The sequence below is a fragment of the Hoplias malabaricus genome, chromosome 2, assembly GCF_029633855.1.
Source record: "Hoplias malabaricus isolate fHopMal1 chromosome 2, fHopMal1.hap1, whole genome shotgun sequence".
NCBI classification, from domain to species: Eukaryota; Metazoa; Chordata; class Actinopteri; order Characiformes; family Erythrinidae; genus Hoplias; species Hoplias malabaricus.
In genome coordinates, this window is record NC_089801.1 from 63,630,895 (window position 1) to 63,648,509 (window position 17,615).

Here is a 17,615-nt window from a genome sequence, read left to right on the forward strand (position 1 = left end):
ATGTGACTTTGGCAAAAACAAAAAAAAACATCCACCAACAGCCGGCTGTGTTTTTCATTTTGGTTCTGTTTCGTCTCCAAACACCTACACACAGGTAAACCTCTGCATTTCAAAAATGTGGCATGACATGATGTGAGGTGTCATGCCGTGAGGCCATATGTCATGACTTGGTGTGCTGTGAAGATGTTATGCAATTTCACATACTGTAATTATTCAAGAACAGGATATGACGTGTCGTGACGTGGCTTTGGGTGATGTGCTATTAGCGGAAATTAAATAAAATTTAGACTAACTGGAGGTGCGTAAGAACTGGGTCAAAAACCATGACTATTTCTCAGTGTGGGTCAAAAACCAATACAGTCAGAGACTCTGTCTGTGTGTGTGTGCTCATGTTTCCCCACACACACAGACAGAGTCTCTGACTGTATTGGTTTTTGACCCAGTTGTTACACACAAACACACAAAAGAAAATCAGACACACGTCTCCGTCAGCTTCACCTCCCCTCCCACGCATCCTCTCGCTGCTTCGCTGCCAAACGCTTTTGCTCTGAAAAGAAGAATTAAGAAACTCAGTACTTAGCTTTGTTTTCCTTTCCTTATTCATCTTCCTGGGATCATCTGTCTAATGACCCCTCAGCGGCGCCACTCTGGCAGAGCTAGACCCTTTCTTAAGATGCCAGTGAGTGGAGAAACAGTGTGTTTCTAATGAAATGGCTAATCATTTCCATTTCCATTTGTCGCCATTGGAAGACCCTCAACTCATGACAAACTAGGAGTTTTAATCCTATATCAGATGGAGGCTGATGCAGTGTTAGGAATCTTGCCCAAGGACTCCAACTGGTGTGGTGTAGTGCCCCTGTCTGAACAGGGAATCTAACCCCTCTCCACAGGGTGTCTTTCTAATAAATTCACCACTGAGTGCGCGTGTGTTACCTCTGGCTTGCCGTAGCTGGTCCTTCTCGGCCTCTCGTTGCTCTCGCGTCTGACCGCTCTTCACTCCTAAAGCTCCAGTCACCAGCCGACGAGCCAGAGCTGCACTCGTCTGAGGACGCTCCTTAGCAGGAAGGAGGTAATCTACACAGAGAGAGAGAGATATAAAAAAAGAAAGAGATGGGAGTCACAGGTGTATGATCAGTAAATGAACACCATAGCAATCACCTGAAACACCACAGCATTCCTTAGGAAAACACAGCAACATAGTTCAGTTCAGGAGGAAGGAGACAATGAAACAATGTTGGAGTAAACAGCCTGAGCCCAATCATGAATGAGGCAGAGTATAGGGTCTTACCGGAGGAGGCTCGGGCCTTGGCTTTAGTGGCAGAGGACGATTTGGACAGTGGACGAACCTTCAGCATTGGGTGTTTGGTCCTCAGAGCATCACGAGCTACACACACACAAACACACACAGTAACAGTGCTGAATATCCCAAACAGCCTTCAGTGCAGGAAGCAAAATCACTGTTTACTTTTTACAAAATCAACATCCTGTGAGACATTAGCCCATGTTTCTTCTGGTCTCGTCCCCACAAAAAAACAGGAGGTTCGAGTGTTAGTGACTATTTTTAACCTCTGTCTGATTCTGATGTTGAGACAGACCTGCGATCGGACTGGAGAACAGCCCCAGAGCGTGAGTGTCATCAACCCACTGGATATCAAACCCTTTCTGCCTGAAATACAGAGATAGAGAGTGAGAGAGAGAGATTATTAGAATCCTTTTATATTCTATTAGAACTCTTTTTTATTCTAGAACAGTTTTGTATCATTAACACTGCTGTGTTCTGTGACACTGCTATATTGTAGAATGCTGGTCTGGTTTAGAACACGTCTATATTCTGCAACTTCTATCTAGGACATTGCTTCATTCAAAAACAATGCAGGGTTCTATTAAACTGCTTTGTTCTTGAACACTGAGTAGCTGCAAGTTTTAAAGTCTGGCTTAGACCTGTTTTAACTTCACTGATGGCAGCGGTGCCACTCCAGACTCACACTCAGACCCAGACCTAGACTTACTGGTAGGAGCCAAACGCTCGGATCAAATCCTCCGTCTTGAACTCGGAGGGAAACTCGTAGATCTCCACGATGTGTGAGAGCTCGTCCTCCCGCAGCTCCACCTCCTCATCCTCCGGGCTCCAGTTGTAGTAGTTAAACTGCGGCTCCTGTACAGACCTCCTCTCTCGCCCTGCCTTCTGAGACATCTGAAACAGGAGGAAGTTAGAGCAGAACCAGGTTCTATAGCTCAGATACAGCAGGGTTCTAGCTCCAGAGCTGAGCTTGTTGTGCTTTTCTACAGCATGGAACCTACATAACTCAACTAATTGGCTTTTCTGCTTTACCACTGGGTAAATCTGGTCCTGGAACCGGGTTCTTTTTAGTTCCTGCTCTCTTGTGGTTAGGGACTAAACTGTGATGTGTAAAATGAGTTGTCACTCTACGCCATGCAATGCAGACGTCCAGCAGGAGGTTCAAGCGCTCCTTGGATCGGTGAGGAGAGCCAAGGAGAGTAAAGTAGAGTAGGTACCATGCAGTAGAAAAGCACCATTAGAGAACATTTTAAGGCGGAGTGCTTTAACCTCTTCTAGAAGGTGTGGATCCAGACAGTCTCCATCATCCGTAAATAAAGAATCCCAGTCATCTTTCTCTTCATCCTCCACTTTCATTCCTTCCTCCTTCTCTCCTGCAGCGTGGGTCTTGGCATCTGCATCTGTTGTTGTTTTCATGTCTTCAGACGAGACAGTGTTTCCTGTGTCTTCAATGGATAACTCCTCCGTTCGAGCCAGGGACGCATCGTCATCTTTCTGTCCCTCGTCTTTCTCTCCGTTTGGCAGGGCCTCTTCTCCAGCTCTGGTCTTACCTCCCCCTGCCCTGTCCTTCTTGTTCTTGTTGGTGTATTTCCGGGCCTTGTCTGTGTATTTGGGTCTGGGCCTGGACTTCTTGTCCCCAGGAGCGTGGTGGTTGTCTCTGGGCTGGGTGTTGTTGGTGGACGTGTCCCCTGCTTGTCCCTGTCCCTTTTTGGGCACATAGAGAGGAGCATCAGGTTTCTTCAAGCGAGCCTGAGTGCAGGGTTTACACTCAGTCTCTGGGCGGCCGCCGTCCTCCATCACCAGCAGGAATTTCTGAGAAATAGTGAGTGAAAGACAATGTGTTTTAACAAAAATAGCCCAAGGTTAAAAAGTAAGTGATAAAATGTATTTCTAAAGCACATTTAAAACAAAAAAAGAAACAGGAACAACAATAAGGAGAAGAGACAAATATTTCATACATAAAAAACTCTAGCAGCACCTGCTGTGTCTGATCCACTCGTACAAACACAACACACACTAACACACCACCAAATTACGGTCATGATCCATCACCCAAATTAAAGCCTAACTGCCCTGTGGTGGTCCTGTGGGAGTCCTGACCACTGGAGAACGGTGAAAGGGGGTAGATACAAGTATGCAAAGAAACAGCTGGATTAGAGCTTCTAACTGGACACAGAGAGTGTAGTAACAACGAGGTAGCTGTAATGATTTGGCTGATGGCTGTAAATAAATAGGTTACAGCGTATAGAGCCGCTTTAAGCACAGACCCCCAGGGGTTCACACACAGCAGGTCAGCAGAAACAAGCGGAGACGCGGCAGACCGCTTTCCTCTCCCATTATAAAGCAGTCCGTGTTAAGGTGGACTGGACCTTAAAGCCCCCCTTGTTTACTCTGTAATCTGCACTGAATTCAGAGTTCAATTTACCCACCTTCTTCTCCTCCGACCACTCCACAACGCCGACACAACACCGGATGTTTGGAGCGCAGCGCGTGTGACGTCATTGCCGAGTGGGATTGTTGGGTTTGTAGTTTTTAGGGGGACTAGGGATTTAAAAGTAAAGCGCCATTTTCAACTTTGAGAGTGTTGGTGTTTCTGTGGATATTGTTTTATTACAGAGCTGGGGAACTTCTTTTTCAGGTTCTGTTTAGAGCTGGGCAACACAGGACTCAGAAAACATAGGACTCTAGGGAAGAGTACACAGCAAATTCTCCAGTGTTAAATAAATATTATTAGTGTTAACACTAAGAGTGTTAAATTATTACACTAACAGTGTTAATTTAATACTAATAGTGTTGATTTAAAACTGGTGATTTTGCTGCATACCCTCTAAATATATAACCCTGCGGACACAAGTTCCCAGGGTAGCACATATGGAGACCTGGGGAACAGAGTACCCTAGGAACAAAGGAACCTGGGAGGGCACGCAGATGGGGAACATAAGACTCAGGGAACATAGCACACATAAGACCACAGCATCCTGGGAACATAGGACCCTATACGGCCCTAGGAAAGCCGTATGTAAACTGGGCAGGGGCAGCACGGTAGTACAGCAGGTAGTGTTGCAGTGTGTTAGTTCAAGTCCCGCACCAGGTGTCTGTGAGGAGTTTGGTGTGTTCTCCCCGTATCTGCGTGGGTTTTCTCCGGGTGCTCTGGTTTCCTCCTACAGACCAAAGACACACGTTGGTAGGTGGATTGGTGACTCAAAAGTGTCCATGTGAGTGAATGTGTGAGTGTGTGTGTCGCCCTGTGAAGGACTGGCGCCTCCTCCAGTGTGTGTTCCCACCTTGTGCTCAGTGATTCCGGGTAGGCTCTTGACCCACCGTGACCCTGAATTGGATAAGCACTTACAGACAATGAATGAATGAATGAATGAATGAATGAATGAACTGGGCAGGACCAGTGGAGCCCCCTGCTGACTGTGAGGGTGAGTGCAGACCAAAGAGTCCAGTCATCACAGGGGCTTCCTGGACCGCTGCAGTTCCTGTATAGATGTTTACACTGAGGTGAAACGAGGCTCCATTTTCAAATCAAATTCATCCAGAAGCCCATGAGTGAGTGAGAATGATGGGATGATAGTTATAGAGTCTGAGACATGGAGGCTGGAGTTGGGTCTATGTGCAATCTCATGTCTCATAGTGTGTTAAACCATTGCCCTGGTGTGTGTGTGATCTTTCATCAGCTCAGGATGAAGGGCTATTGATAGTGTGTTTTAAATGTGGAATCAACATCCCACTTTATCTTTCCATAAGTGTCCCACTCTGAGACCCAGCTGTAAAAAAAGAAGGGGAGTGGGTGGGGGTCAGATCTTATTTAGAAAAGCATATTTAGACAGATCAGCCGTAACACTGTCTGCTCTCAGCTCCACTGACACAGGAGGATTTTCTAGTTCTACAATTACAGACTCTAATTAGTTTGTTTCTCTGCATACTTTGTTTGCCCCCTTCTTCCCTGTTCTTCAATGGTCAGGACCCCCTTCAGGACATCCACAGAGTAGATGTTATTCTCAGTGCTGTAGTGGTTGTGGTGTGTTGCGCTGGTACAAGTGGATCAGACCCAACAGTGCCTCCACCCACAGTTCAAACATACATGTTACTTGGTGGAGTGACTTGTAAACTATCCACAGGTGTGAGTGTGTGATTGACTGGGTGAGTGTGTGAAACTGTCCACAGGTGTGTGTGAGTGACTGGGTGAGTGTGTGAAACTGTCCACAGATGTGAGTGTGTGAGTGACTGGGTGAGTGTGTGAAACTGTCCACAGGTGTGAGTGACTGAGTGAGTGTGTGAAACAGTCCACAGGTGTGAGTGTGTGAGTGACTGGGTGAGTGTGTGAAACTGTCCACAGGTGTGAGTGACTGGATGAGTGTGTGAAACTGTCCACAGGTGTGAGTGTGTGAGAGACTGTGTGAGTGTGTGAAACTGTCCATAGGTGTGAGTGTGTGAGTGACTGGGTGAGTGTGTGAAACTGTCCACAGGTGTGAGTGACTGAGTGAATGTGTGAAAATTTACACAGGTGTGAGTGACTGGGTGAGTGTGTGAAACTGTCCACAGGTGTGAGTGACTGGGTGAGTGTGTGAAACTTTCCACAGGTGTGAGTGACTGGGTGAGTGTGTGAAACTGTCCACAGGTGTGAGTGTGTGAGTGACTGGGTGAGTATGTGAAATGTTCCACAGGTGTGTGTGTGTGAGTGACTGGGGGAGTGTGTGAGTGACTGGGTGAGTGTGTGAAACTGTCCACAGGTGTGAGTGTGTGACTGGGTGAGTGTGTGAAACTGTCCACAGCTGTGAGTGTGTGAATGACAGGTTGAGTGTGTGAAACTGTCCACAGGTGTGAGTGTGTGAGTGACTGGGTGAGTGTGTGAAACTGTCCATGGGTGTGAGTGACTGAGTGAGTGTGTGAAACTGTCCACAGGTGTGTGTGTGTGACTGGGTGAGTGTGTGAAACTGTCCACAGCTGTGAGTGTGTGAATGACAGGTTGAGTGTGTGAAACTGTCCACAGCTGTGAGTGTGTGAATGACAGGTTGAGTGTGTGAAACTGTCCACAGGTGTGAGTGTGTGACTGGGTGAGTGTGTGAAACTGTCCACAGGTGTGAGTGTGTGAGTGACTGGGTGAGTGTGTGAAACTGTCCACAGGTGTGAGTGTGTGAGTGACTGGGTGAGTGTGTGAAACTGTCCACAGGTGTGAGTGTGTGAGTGACTGGGTGAGTGTGTGAAACTGTCCACAGGTGTGAGTGTGTGACTGGGTGAGTGTGTGAAACTGTCCACAGCTGTGAGTGTGTGAATGACAGGTTGAGTGTGTGAAACTGTCCACAGGTGTGAATGACTGGGTGAGTGTATTAAACTGTCCATGGGTATGAGTGACTGAGTCAATGACTGGGTGAGTCCTGAGAAGCTCCTCTGCAGTAACTCAGCTCTCGTCTTCACTCCTACTCCAGGATTATTATGGGATTTCGCTGGTTTTGCCTCAACCCTAGTCATTATTTAATTGTAAAATTATACATTTCACATAAAAATATGACTGTCCTCCTCCGCTGGCGCCTCCTGTTTTTATTTATAACGCTTTTAACAAGGTTAAAGCCCCCCACCCCCCACCAAACATTATTTAACCACGTGATGACGCCACATCCCTAAATATTTAATCAGACCTGTTATTGGTTAAGCCTCCAGGATATGCACATCTCCGTCCCCTGATTGGTCGGCAGCTTTACACAAGCGCTTGTGTAAAGGGGAGCCGTTGCGGTTGTGTAAGGTGAAGGAGTGCGGGTATATAAACACGCTCCGAGGAGAAACTACAGCAGCTGCAGATTCAACGAGATCGATACACACGCGTGAGTACAGCACACCTCCAACAACACAACAACAACACTACACTCACACAGCAGCACCACACTGAGCTGAGTTCACTGAGGTACTGCAGGGAGTTATGGGCTTGTTAGTAAAGCTTTAATACAATTGTTTTTTGAGGTGCTGCTTTATTAAAATCTTGAGGAAATTGAGACTCTCCTTTTAGCCCAAACTAGGCAGTGAACACACACACACACACACACACACACACACAGTGCACATCCGAAATGTATGAATCCACTAGTTGTAAACAAGGGCTGAGTGTGTGTGTATATATATATATATATATTCAATTCTGGTAATTACTGAATGCTAACTATACTGTATTCCAAACTGGTAAATACTATGATGTAGGTCACTGTTTATAGGCCAAATAAATGTAAAAAAAAAAAAAAATAATAAATAAATAAAAAAAACAATAACTTTTGGCTATTTTATTATTTAATAGTGAGTTTATATTACACAGTAAAATTGTGCCATTACATTTAACCCATCAGTTGCAGTGAACACACACACACACACACACACACCTGGAAGCAGTTAGGGTTAGGTGGATCTCAGCTGTGCATAATGAGGGAGGAGACAGCACTGTTCTCTCACTCCCCCCCCCCCCCCGCCCCCTGCAATTTTCCTGCAGCTGAAGGTTAGAGATCCTTCTCATCTCAAGTTCCCCTGGTAATGTGTATGTGCTGCTGGTTTCTCAGGTGAAGATGTGGATGTTTTGGACATTTCTTTTCTCTCTGAGCCTCTCCGGAGTCCGGTCCATGTTCTCAGTCGTCACGGATACGGTACTCCCTTCTCATGCATTCCACAACCCCACCCAGCTGAATTATGGGATGGCAGTGACAGATGTGGACGGTGACGGAGAGCTGGAGGTGGTGGTGGCTGGGTGAGTACGCCACTTTTATATCAAAAGTCTCCAAGGCTGAACAACATGGTTCTCATGGTGGAGGCACGTGGGATCGAGGCTGGGTCACGCTGGTTGTAGCACACACATATTTATGTGTAAAGTATAATTGTAATTCACTATTCAAACATTCTCCTGCTCTTTTGTCATTTTATGGTAAGCGTTGTGTTGTACTGACTATGACAATTGTCCTTTTATTCCTTATTTAGGAATAAAATTACATTAATTACGTCTCATGTCTAAATAAATACTACAAGATTTTTGGGAAATTGGGCTCAGGGAAGTTTATAATGTCTAAAGCCGATAATGTCAATGTGTATTTGTTGTCGGTTACAGGTACAACGGGCCGAACCTGGTACTGAAGTATGACGGAGGTAAGAAGAGACTGGTGAATATTGCAGTGGACGACCCAGACTCTCCGTACTACAGACTCAGGGACCCCCAGGGACACGCCATCGGGGTCACGGCGTGTGATGTGGACGGAGACGGACGAGAGGAGATCTATTTCCTCAACACCAATGATGCCTTCTCAGGTATTTACACAAACACACCGCATACACACACACTAAGAGCATACAGAGTTAGGGGTGTTCCTGCCAGAGATGGGAATCAAACCCAAGTCCGCAGTGTGGAGGGTTTTATTAACCCCTAATTCATGTTGTTAGAGCACAGAACAGCAGGTGTTATAAATATCCTCCATTTATCCATAAATTCATCCAGCCATATCTTAATATCTCAACCAGTCCATCCATCCACAAACCCATTCATTCATTCATTCATTCATTCATTCACTCCAAACATCCGTTATTCGACTTTCTATCAGTTCATCCACACATCATTCCATCCATCCACCTACATACACATCAGTACAACTATCCACACCTATATCCATCCACCCAGTAATCTGTTCATCCATTCACTCCATCCATCTATATATTAAGTCTATCCATTCTCCCTCTGTCCATCTCTCCATTCATCCATCCATATATTAATAAGTATACATTTATGATGTACAAATACATTTATCCATCTATTTATTAATCTGTCCATCCATCCAATCCATCCTTTATGTCTGTGAATCTATTCATTCATTTATTAATTCATTCATCACTCACCCACACCCTCATCCACTAACTGTAGTACTGTGTTACGGTACTAATTCCCTGTTCTGTTGCTCCTCTGCTGTGTGGCGAAGGTCGAGCGACATACTCTGATAAACTCTTCAAATTCCGCAACGGACGCTTCGAGGATCTGCTCAGCGATGACATCAACGTGAAACGAGGAGTGGCCGGTCGCCTGGCAGGACGCTCTGTGGCATGTGTGGACAGAAAGGTGAAATACACGTCTGTTTATCTGTCCAAACACTCACTCCATCTTTCAGTATTATATCTGTTACTCAGTTCAACATCCATCCACTCACTGTGTTCACAAACATCACTTTCTCTCTCTCTCTCTCTCTCTTGCTCTGTCTGTTTCTCTCTCTCTCTCTCTCTCGCTCTGTCTCTGTTTCTCTCTCTCTCTCGCTCTGTCTCTGTTTCTCTCTCTCTCGCTCTCTCTCTCTCTCTGTCTCTGTTTCTCTCTCTCTCGCTCTCTCTCGCTCTCTCTCTCTCTCTCTCTCTCTCTCTCTCTCTCTCTCTCTCTCTCTCTCTCTCTCTCTGTGGGGGCTACAGGGAACTGGTCGTTACTCTGTGTATGTGGCAAATTACGCTCGGGGGGACGTTGGGGCTCATGCTCTGATTGAGATGGACGAAGAGGCCAGTGATGTCTCTAAAGGAATCATCGTTCTCTCTGAAGTGTCCTCATGGGCCAGGGTCAACAAGTACACAGGTCAGAGGGGTCAGGGGTCAAACACACACACACACACACACACACACAAACAAAAGCTAGCATTTAATTTGTTCCTTTATTTTTTAAATCTGCTTTTGATTTTAGTCATTTATTAAATGTTTTCATTCACTGTGACTTCAGCAGTGCTTATAAGTAAATAATAATAATGATAATATAAATGATAATAATATAATAATAATAGTGTTTATTATTATCATCATTGTTAGTAGCCAGTATTTGGTATTTTCAAGTTAGCAGGCTTTATCAGCGTGGTATAATGCTAATGTAACAGCTAACTATGAAGGAAAGCTCATGGGGTGGTGCTCACATTAACAGTTCCTGAGTTGAAAAGGTTTTTAATGACCTCCTATTCCCTTTTATAGTACACTACGTAGATCATGAAATAACGGCTGCTACACCCAGACAGTGCAGTAGATGACCACCTGTCTGATAATGCGGGCAATTTCTTTGTGTCCAAGCCATGCTCATGGATCTGTGAAGTGCACTACGTAGGGAACAGTGAGGCGTTTGAGACTCAGCTTCGTTGCTGTAGATGTTAAAAGATTCAAACCTTTGTCTTGTGTCTGCAGGGGGACGAGGTGTTGTCGTGGGTCCGATCCTTAATGACGCACGCTCTGATATCTTCTGTGACAATGAAAACGGACCCAACTTTCTCTTCCGGAACAACGGAGACGGCACCTTCACGGATGTGGCCGAGAAAGCAGGTGAGAGGAAGAAATGCTTGATTTCCCCCAGACTTCAAATGTAGTCACTGAGCCAAAACATTATGAATATTAATACTTGTGTTTCAGTCCATTGACCAGGAATAATATACAGTTATCCATTTCACATCACAATGGTGCGCAATGTGAAGTTGATTTGTCACGGATTAGGAGAAGAAATTAAATGGGAATATTCAGGGAATATATTGGAAAACCACAAACAACACACAAAGATCAGCAGATGGCACTTATAAGGCTAAATGTAGAGATACCATTTAATCATTCATTGTCTGAAAGTGCTTATCCAGCTCAAGGTGGCGGTGGGTCCAGAGTAAAGTATTGATAAAGTATTGGTATAGTATCGATTACTGATGGTCTGTATCCACTCCTCCGTCTCAGGTGTAGCCGATCGGTATCAGCACGGCAGAGGAGTGGCTCTGGCTGATTTTAACGGTGATGGAAAGATCGATATTGTTTATGGAAACTGGAATGGCCCTCATCACCTCTTCCTGCAGAGCAGTCAGCAGAGATTCAAGGTGAGACCCTCAAGCAGGCATCAAAATGCCCCTTTGACCCTGAGCCACTGGGTTTAGACCCCTTCTTTAGGTTACAGTACTTAGAGGTTATTGTTTAGTGGGTCACATTATTGGTGCTTTTTCACTACTTGGTACCTACTCTGCTCTGTTTCACTCTAAATTGTTTCCCTGGAAGCGGGTGCTTGTTTAGTCGCTGTTCTCTCATGGTTCAGAGCGAACCGAGTAGGGAATAAACTGTGGCGTGTAAACCTTGCAGAGCGCTGATTGTCCAGAGAGAGTCGTCACTATACGCCACACAACGCAGACGACCAGCACCAACTCTCCATCTGTATAATCTCCAGCTGCAGCAGAGATCACGTTTGTTTTTATCCGACTCACGACGGCAGCTCGTAAAATTACGCCGTGTCTTTTGAAGAGGTTCAAACGCTCCTTGGATCGGTGGTCGACAAAAGAATCCAGCGAGAGCTGGACGCTGCAACAAGGAAGGAACAAACTCTACTGATCTGTTTGAACTGATGACGGAGCTGTGTTCAGTCCCAAACAACAACAACAAAAACAACACACCAATGCACCATGAGTAAACACCACTTAACGTTTCCACTGCTGTTGTAGTGGTTTCCAAAGCCCGCTGTTCCTGTTGGAAAAGGGGTTTTGAGACAACACGGGAAAAATTTTGGTTGGGGGTGGGGGGGGTGCTGTGATAGTCGAAAGTGAACCAGGGACAAGGGACCAAAAAGAGGGTAGAGTCGGTACCATGTAGCAGAAAAGAGCCATATGAACTAAATTTCAAAGTATGATTCACACAGTACATCGACGTGTCCAAGTGTAGAATGAATTTTATTAGTGTTATTTTGTCCATCACTTCGTCTGAAATCAGGAGCATCAATATAGGGTTTATCTGTTTTTGCTAGAGTCACAGCTTCTACTTCTCTGCAAAGCCTTTAGATGCTAGAGGATTTAACTGCATTCAGCAGTGACCATTTATTAAATGGAGCTCTTTTACTCTAGAGAACACAGTTCCTTGTGGACTTTCACCCTGCTAGCCCATTTTTGGCATTGATGACCTTAGGCTTGTGTGTGTGTGTGTGTGTATGTGTGTTAGGACATTGCCACAAAGGCCTTCGCCGTCCCGTCTCCTGTGCGCACCGTCATTGCTGCTGACTTTGATAACGATCTCCAGCTGGAGGTTTTCTTTAATAACATCGCGTACCGAGGCTCTGCCCCCAACAGGATCTTCAGGTGCGTCTTAACATCTCTTGCTTATCCAGTTTAGGAATCACTGGGCACAAGGCAGGAACACACACTGAAGGGGGCGCCAGTCCTTCACAGGACGACACACACACATTCACTCACACCTACACTTTTGAGTCACCAATCCACCTACCAACATGTGTTTTTGGACCATGAAAAGAGACCGGAGCACCCGGAGGAAACCCACGTGGACACGGGGAGAACACACCACACTTCTCACTGACAGTCACCCGGAGCGGGTCTCGAACCCACAACCTCCAGGTCCCCAGGTATTAATAACGCTGTCCACTTGCCTTTTTCATGTCTTCAGACAGAGTTCTGTTTAATCTCCTCCTCAGGTCACTCTCTGTGAGGAGTGTGGTGTGTTCTCCCTGTGTCTGTGTGAGCTTCCTCAAAAAATATTCACATGTTGGTCTGTGGGTTGTCTGTGTGTCACTGTCCACGTCTGTGTGTGTGTGTGTGGGGGGGGGGGGGGGGGGGGACTGTGTGTGTGTGTGTGTGTGACTGAGTGACTTTATGAAACTGTCATGGTATTTTCTGAAGATGGTTTATGTTTTTGTTTTTCTCAGAGTCATGAGGAAGACGGACGCGGACCCTGTGATCACGGAGCTTGACATCGGTGATGCCTCTGAGCCTGAGGGCAGAGGAACAGGTGAGCATCATCTAGTCAGTGATGAGCCAATCGGGCTCCTTTCTGTCAGAAGAAAACCTTGTACCTAATCATTTTCAGCACTGCTCAGTTCCAGCCATTTGCTAGAACCAGATTCCCACACAGTGCCACCGAGCAGCGTATTTTTTCTTTGGGACTTGTGAAGCCAGTGTATCTAACAGTAGAGCTCAACATGCTTGGAGGAGAGCACCAACCTCCAGTTCTGTTGTTAGCTAACAGATGTCTGAAGAGGGGTGGGGAGCAGAAATAGAACACAGAAACCTTGTCAGAGGTCCATCCTCTTACACAGATACCGTTTCTGAGACGCAGGGTTTTCTCAGACAGAGAGGACAGTCTGACAGTTGTGTGCTCTTTAACTGTTGGGTGGTGTGTTGGCGACAGGTGCCACGGTGGTGGATTTTGATGGTGATGGACACTTGGACCTACTGGTGGCTCATGGAGAGAGCGCCTCTCAGCCCATCTCCGTCTACAGAGTCAAACAGGTACAGACAGGGGAGTGTATTATCGCTGTAAAAAATATCACCTTTTTTTCCACCCAGTTCAGAGTGTGACAACAGTGCTCAGTGAGCTCCCACAGCGCCCCCTCCCTGTGGCTCTCTTAAATGCACATACATTAACTCTGGCCTTGTACTTAAAGACACAGAGCAGAGGTTTGACACCACACTCCAGATACATTTCAGCGGGGAGCTGTGTTAGTGGAAAATGAACTAGGGCCCAGGGCCCAGTAGAGTATGTACCATGCATGAGCACCATAATACTGTTCTTATCCTTATCCTCATCCCTTTCCCTAAGTCATTTCTGAGACTGACCCCTAGCGTCTGACAGAAGTTTGAAATGCAGTGAGATGTTTACTGAAGTGAAACCTCTTTATTTTTACTGACTGTGTCTGTCCTGTGCCAGGGCTCTGGTAATAAGTGGCTGAGGGTGGTCCCCCGCACACAGTTCGGAGCCTTCGCTCGTGGGGCTAAGGTGGTCGTACACACCCAACACAGCGGGGTCCACACTCGCATCATCGATGGCGGCTCAGGATACCTGTGTGAGATGGAGCCAGTGGCCCACTTTGGACTGGGTGAGAAACACACATCACCTGTTTTTATATAACTGAGAACGTTGTCCGTGCATATCTCATTTTTGTTGCATATGTTTTTATTCTGTTTTTTGATGATGTTTATTAAGGTATTTACTAACCCTTGCTTTCTTTGGTTCTCAGGAACTGACCAAGCGACCAAGATTGAAGTGTATTGGCCGGATGGTCGCTCGCTCACTCGCCCCGTTCTGCCCAGTGACATGAACTCAGTGATCGAGATCAAACATCCAGGAGCCTGAGGATTTATCTCCTTCAACACTGAAATGTTCTTCCAATTACTCACTCACTCACTCTCTTCTGTTCATTTCTCTCTGCTGATGCTCTCATGCCTTTAACACGTGGATACCGACATGGCTCCAGACCAGTGCTGTAAACTGAATATAAAAGAGAACGTAAACAGAGCGCAGGAGAAGTGAAGTGATGCTTAAAGGCAACTTCTACGATTGTGGGGATCATAGAAGTTCCCACAACGTGGGTAAAGTGTAACTGGTCTGTAAGATTTTATTCACTGTTTGAATTACCACAGAAACTCATTTGTATTTCATCTGTAACCACACATCTTGGTTCATGCTTTTTAACGTTTGGAGTTCTCTCCAAGATAATGAAATATCTCTGCCCTTGACCTCTGAAGCAGAGATCAGGACGACTTTTAACTATTTTTCTGACTAAGTGGATCACAGAAAACAGGCTTGGGGGGGGGGACATGCACAGAACAATTTATTATGTGTCCCCTTTAAGACTCATGGTTGTCTTAAATTCAAGTCATGCTTGGTATCATTTGCCTCTTTGAATGATGTTCCTTAGATTAAGTTTAGAATTTTGGCTAACACTGAACTTTTTGTCTAACTTTTCTGACTGTAATAAGCATGATACAAATAAATTAATGACCAAAACTCCATGTCCTGGTCTCTCATCACCTCTTAACACAGTAGAAACAGGACTGTCTAAGTCCACCTGTTAACTGAGTAAGAAGTGAAATGGGTAATGAATGGGTAAAGAAGAAACCACTTTGTTTACTATTATTCACAGAATTCAGAGTGAATGTGATTATCTACATTTGAATGTGTGAAATTGTCCACAGTTGTGAGCGTGAGCGAATGTGAGTGTCCACAGATGTGAATGACTGGGCGAGTGTGAGTGTCCACATGTGAGTGTGAAAGTGTCCACAGGTGTGAGTGACTGGGTGAGTGTGAGTGTCCACAGGTGAGTGACTGGGTGAGTGTGAGTGACTGGATGAGTGTTAGTGTCTACAGGTGTGAGTGACTGGGCGAGTGTGAGTGTCCACAGGTGTGAGTGACTGGATGAGTGTGTGTCCACAGGTGTGAGTGACTGGGTGAGTGTCCACAGGTGTGAGTGACTAGGCAAGTGTGAGTGTCCACAGGTGTGAGTGACTTGATGAGTGTGAGTGTCCACAGGTGTGAGTGACTTGATGAGTGTGAGTGTCCACAGGTGTGAGTGACTGGATGAGTGTGTGTCCACAGGTGTGAGTGACTGGGTGATTGTGAGTGTCCACAGGTGTGAGTGACTGGATGAGTGTGTGTCCACAGGTGTGAGTGACTGGGTGATTGTGAGTGTCCACAGGTTTAATTGACTGGGCAAGTGTGAGTGTCCACAGGTGTGAGTGACTGGATGAGTGTGAGTGTCCACAGGTGAGTGACTGAATGAGTGCGAGTGTCCACAGGTGAGTGACTGGATGAGTGTGAGTGTCCACAGGTGAGTGACTGGATGAGTGTGAGTGTTCAAAGGTGAGTGGCTGGGTGAGTGTGAGTGTCCAAAGATGAGTGGCTGGGTGAGTGTGTGTCCAAAGGTGAGTGGCTGGGTGAGTGTGAGTGTCCAAAGGTGAGTGACTGGTTGAGTGTGAGTGTCCAAAGGTGAGTGACTGGTTGAGTGTGAGTGTCCAAAGGTGAGTGACTGGTTGAGTGTGAGTGTCCACAAGTGAGTGTGAGTTTCCAAAGGTGAATGTGAGTGTGAAAGTGTCCACAGGTGAGTGAATGGGTGAGTGTGAGTGACTGGATGAGTACGAGTGTCCACAGGTTTGAGTTACTGGCTGAGCGTGAAAGTGTCCAATTGTGTGTCCATATGTGAGTGTGAGTTTCCAAAGGTGAATGTGAGTGTGAAAGTGTCCATAGGTGAGTGACTGGGTGAGTGTGAGTGACTGGGTGAGTGTCCACAGGTGTGAGTGACTGAGCGAGTGTGAGTGTCCACAGGTGAGTGACTGGATGAGTGTGTGTCCACAGGTGTGAGTGACTGGGTGATTGTGAGTGTCCACAGGTGTGAGTGACTGGGTGATTGTGAGTGTCCACAGGTGAATGGCTGGGTGAGTCTGATTGTCCACAGGTGAGTGACTGGATGAGTGTGAAAGTGTCCACAGGTGAGTGACTGGGTGAGTGTGAGTGTCCAAAGGTGAGTGACTGGGTGAGTGTGAGTGTCCAAAGGTGAGTGACTGGTTGAGTGTGAGTGTCCACAGGTGAGTGTGAGTGTCCACAGGTGTGAGTGACTGGATGAGTGTGAGTGTCCACAGGTGAGTGACTGGGTGAGTCTGAGTGTCCACAGGTGAATGACTGGGTGAGTCTGAGTGTCCAAATGTGAGTGACTGTTCACAGGTGAGTGTGAGTGTGAAAGTTTCCAAATGTGAGTGACTGTCCACAGGTGAGTGTGAGTGTGAAAGTGTCCATAGCTGTGAGTGTCTGGGTGAGTGTGAGTGTCCACAGGTGTGAGTGACTGGATGAGTGTGAGTGTCCACAGGTGAGTGTGAGTGACTGGGCAAGTGTGAGTGTCCACAGGTGAATGACTGGGTGAGTGTGAGTATGAAAGTGTCCACAGATGTGAGTGACTGGGTGAGTGTGAGTGTCCAAAGGTGAGTGACTGGTTGAGTGTGAGTGTCCACAAGTGAGTGTGAGTTTCCAAAGGTGAATGTAAGTGTGAAAGTGTCCACAGGTGAATGACTGGGCGAGTGTGAGTGTCCACAGGTGTGAGTGACTGGATGAGTGTGAGTGTCCACAGGTGTGAGTGACTGGGCGAGTGTGAGTGTCCATAGGTGTGAGTGACTGGCCGAGTGTGAGTGTCCACAGGTGTGAGTGACTGGATGAGTGTGAGTGTCCACAGGTGTGAGTGACTGGGCGAGTGTGAGTGTCCAGAGGTGAGTGACTGGATGAGTGAGTGTCCACAGGTGTGAGTGTGAAAGTGCCCACAGGTGTGAGTGTGAAAGTGTCCACAGGTGTAAGTGACTGGGTGATTGTGAGTGTGAAAGTGTCCACAAGTGTGAGTGACAGGGCGAGTGTGAGTGTCCACAGGTGACAGACTGGATGAATGTGAGTGTCCACAGGTGTGTGTGAAAGTGTCCACAGATGTGAGTGACTGGATGAGTGTGAGTGTCCACAGGTGTGAGTGACTGGATGAATGTGAGTGTCCACAGGTGTGAGTGACAGGGTGATTGTGAGTGTCAACAGGTGTGAGTGTCCACAGGTGTGACTG

General features: G+C 46.4%; 2 protein-coding genes across 4 annotated transcripts; one reads left to right on the plus strand and one right to left on the minus strand.

Annotated features, from left to right (window-relative positions):
• Positions 1–36: 36 nt before the first annotated feature.
• Positions 37–3,796, minus strand: r3hcc1l (R3H domain and coiled-coil containing 1-like). Of its 3 annotated transcripts, none has more exons than XM_066648913.1 (7): positions 3,730–3,796; positions 2,570–3,112; positions 2,010–2,194; positions 1,596–1,666; positions 1,289–1,384; positions 934–1,074; positions 37–547 (listed from the first exon to the last, which is right to left on the minus strand). In XM_066648913.1, the coding sequence occupies exons 2-7, from the start codon at positions 3,095–3,097 to the stop codon at positions 495–497; spliced, it is 1,074 nt and encodes a 357-aa protein (XP_066505010.1). In that variant the 5' UTR covers positions 3,098–3,112; positions 3,730–3,796; the 3' UTR covers positions 37–494. The 3 variants fall into 3 exon arrangements, with proteins under 3 accessions (XP_066505010.1, XP_066505018.1, XP_066505002.1); XM_066648921.1 differs by lacking the exon at positions 3,730–3,796 and adding an exon at positions 3,279–3,635; XM_066648905.1 differs by lacking the exon at positions 3,730–3,796 and adding an exon at positions 3,259–3,635.
• Positions 3,797–6,991: 3,195 nt separating this feature from the next.
• crtac1a (cartilage acidic protein 1a) lies at positions 6,992–15,025 on the plus strand. Its single transcript, XM_066660744.1, has 12 exons — positions 6,992–7,125; positions 7,846–8,030; positions 8,385–8,581; positions 9,244–9,380; positions 9,719–9,875; positions 10,466–10,600; positions 10,997–11,133; positions 12,236–12,372; positions 12,954–13,036; positions 13,436–13,536; positions 13,955–14,123; positions 14,265–15,025. The coding sequence occupies exons 2-12, from the start codon at positions 7,852–7,854 to the stop codon at positions 14,378–14,380; spliced, it is 1,548 nt and encodes a 515-aa protein (XP_066516841.1). The 5' UTR covers positions 6,992–7,125; positions 7,846–7,851; the 3' UTR covers positions 14,381–15,025.
• Positions 15,026–17,615: the final 2,590 nt, after the last annotated feature.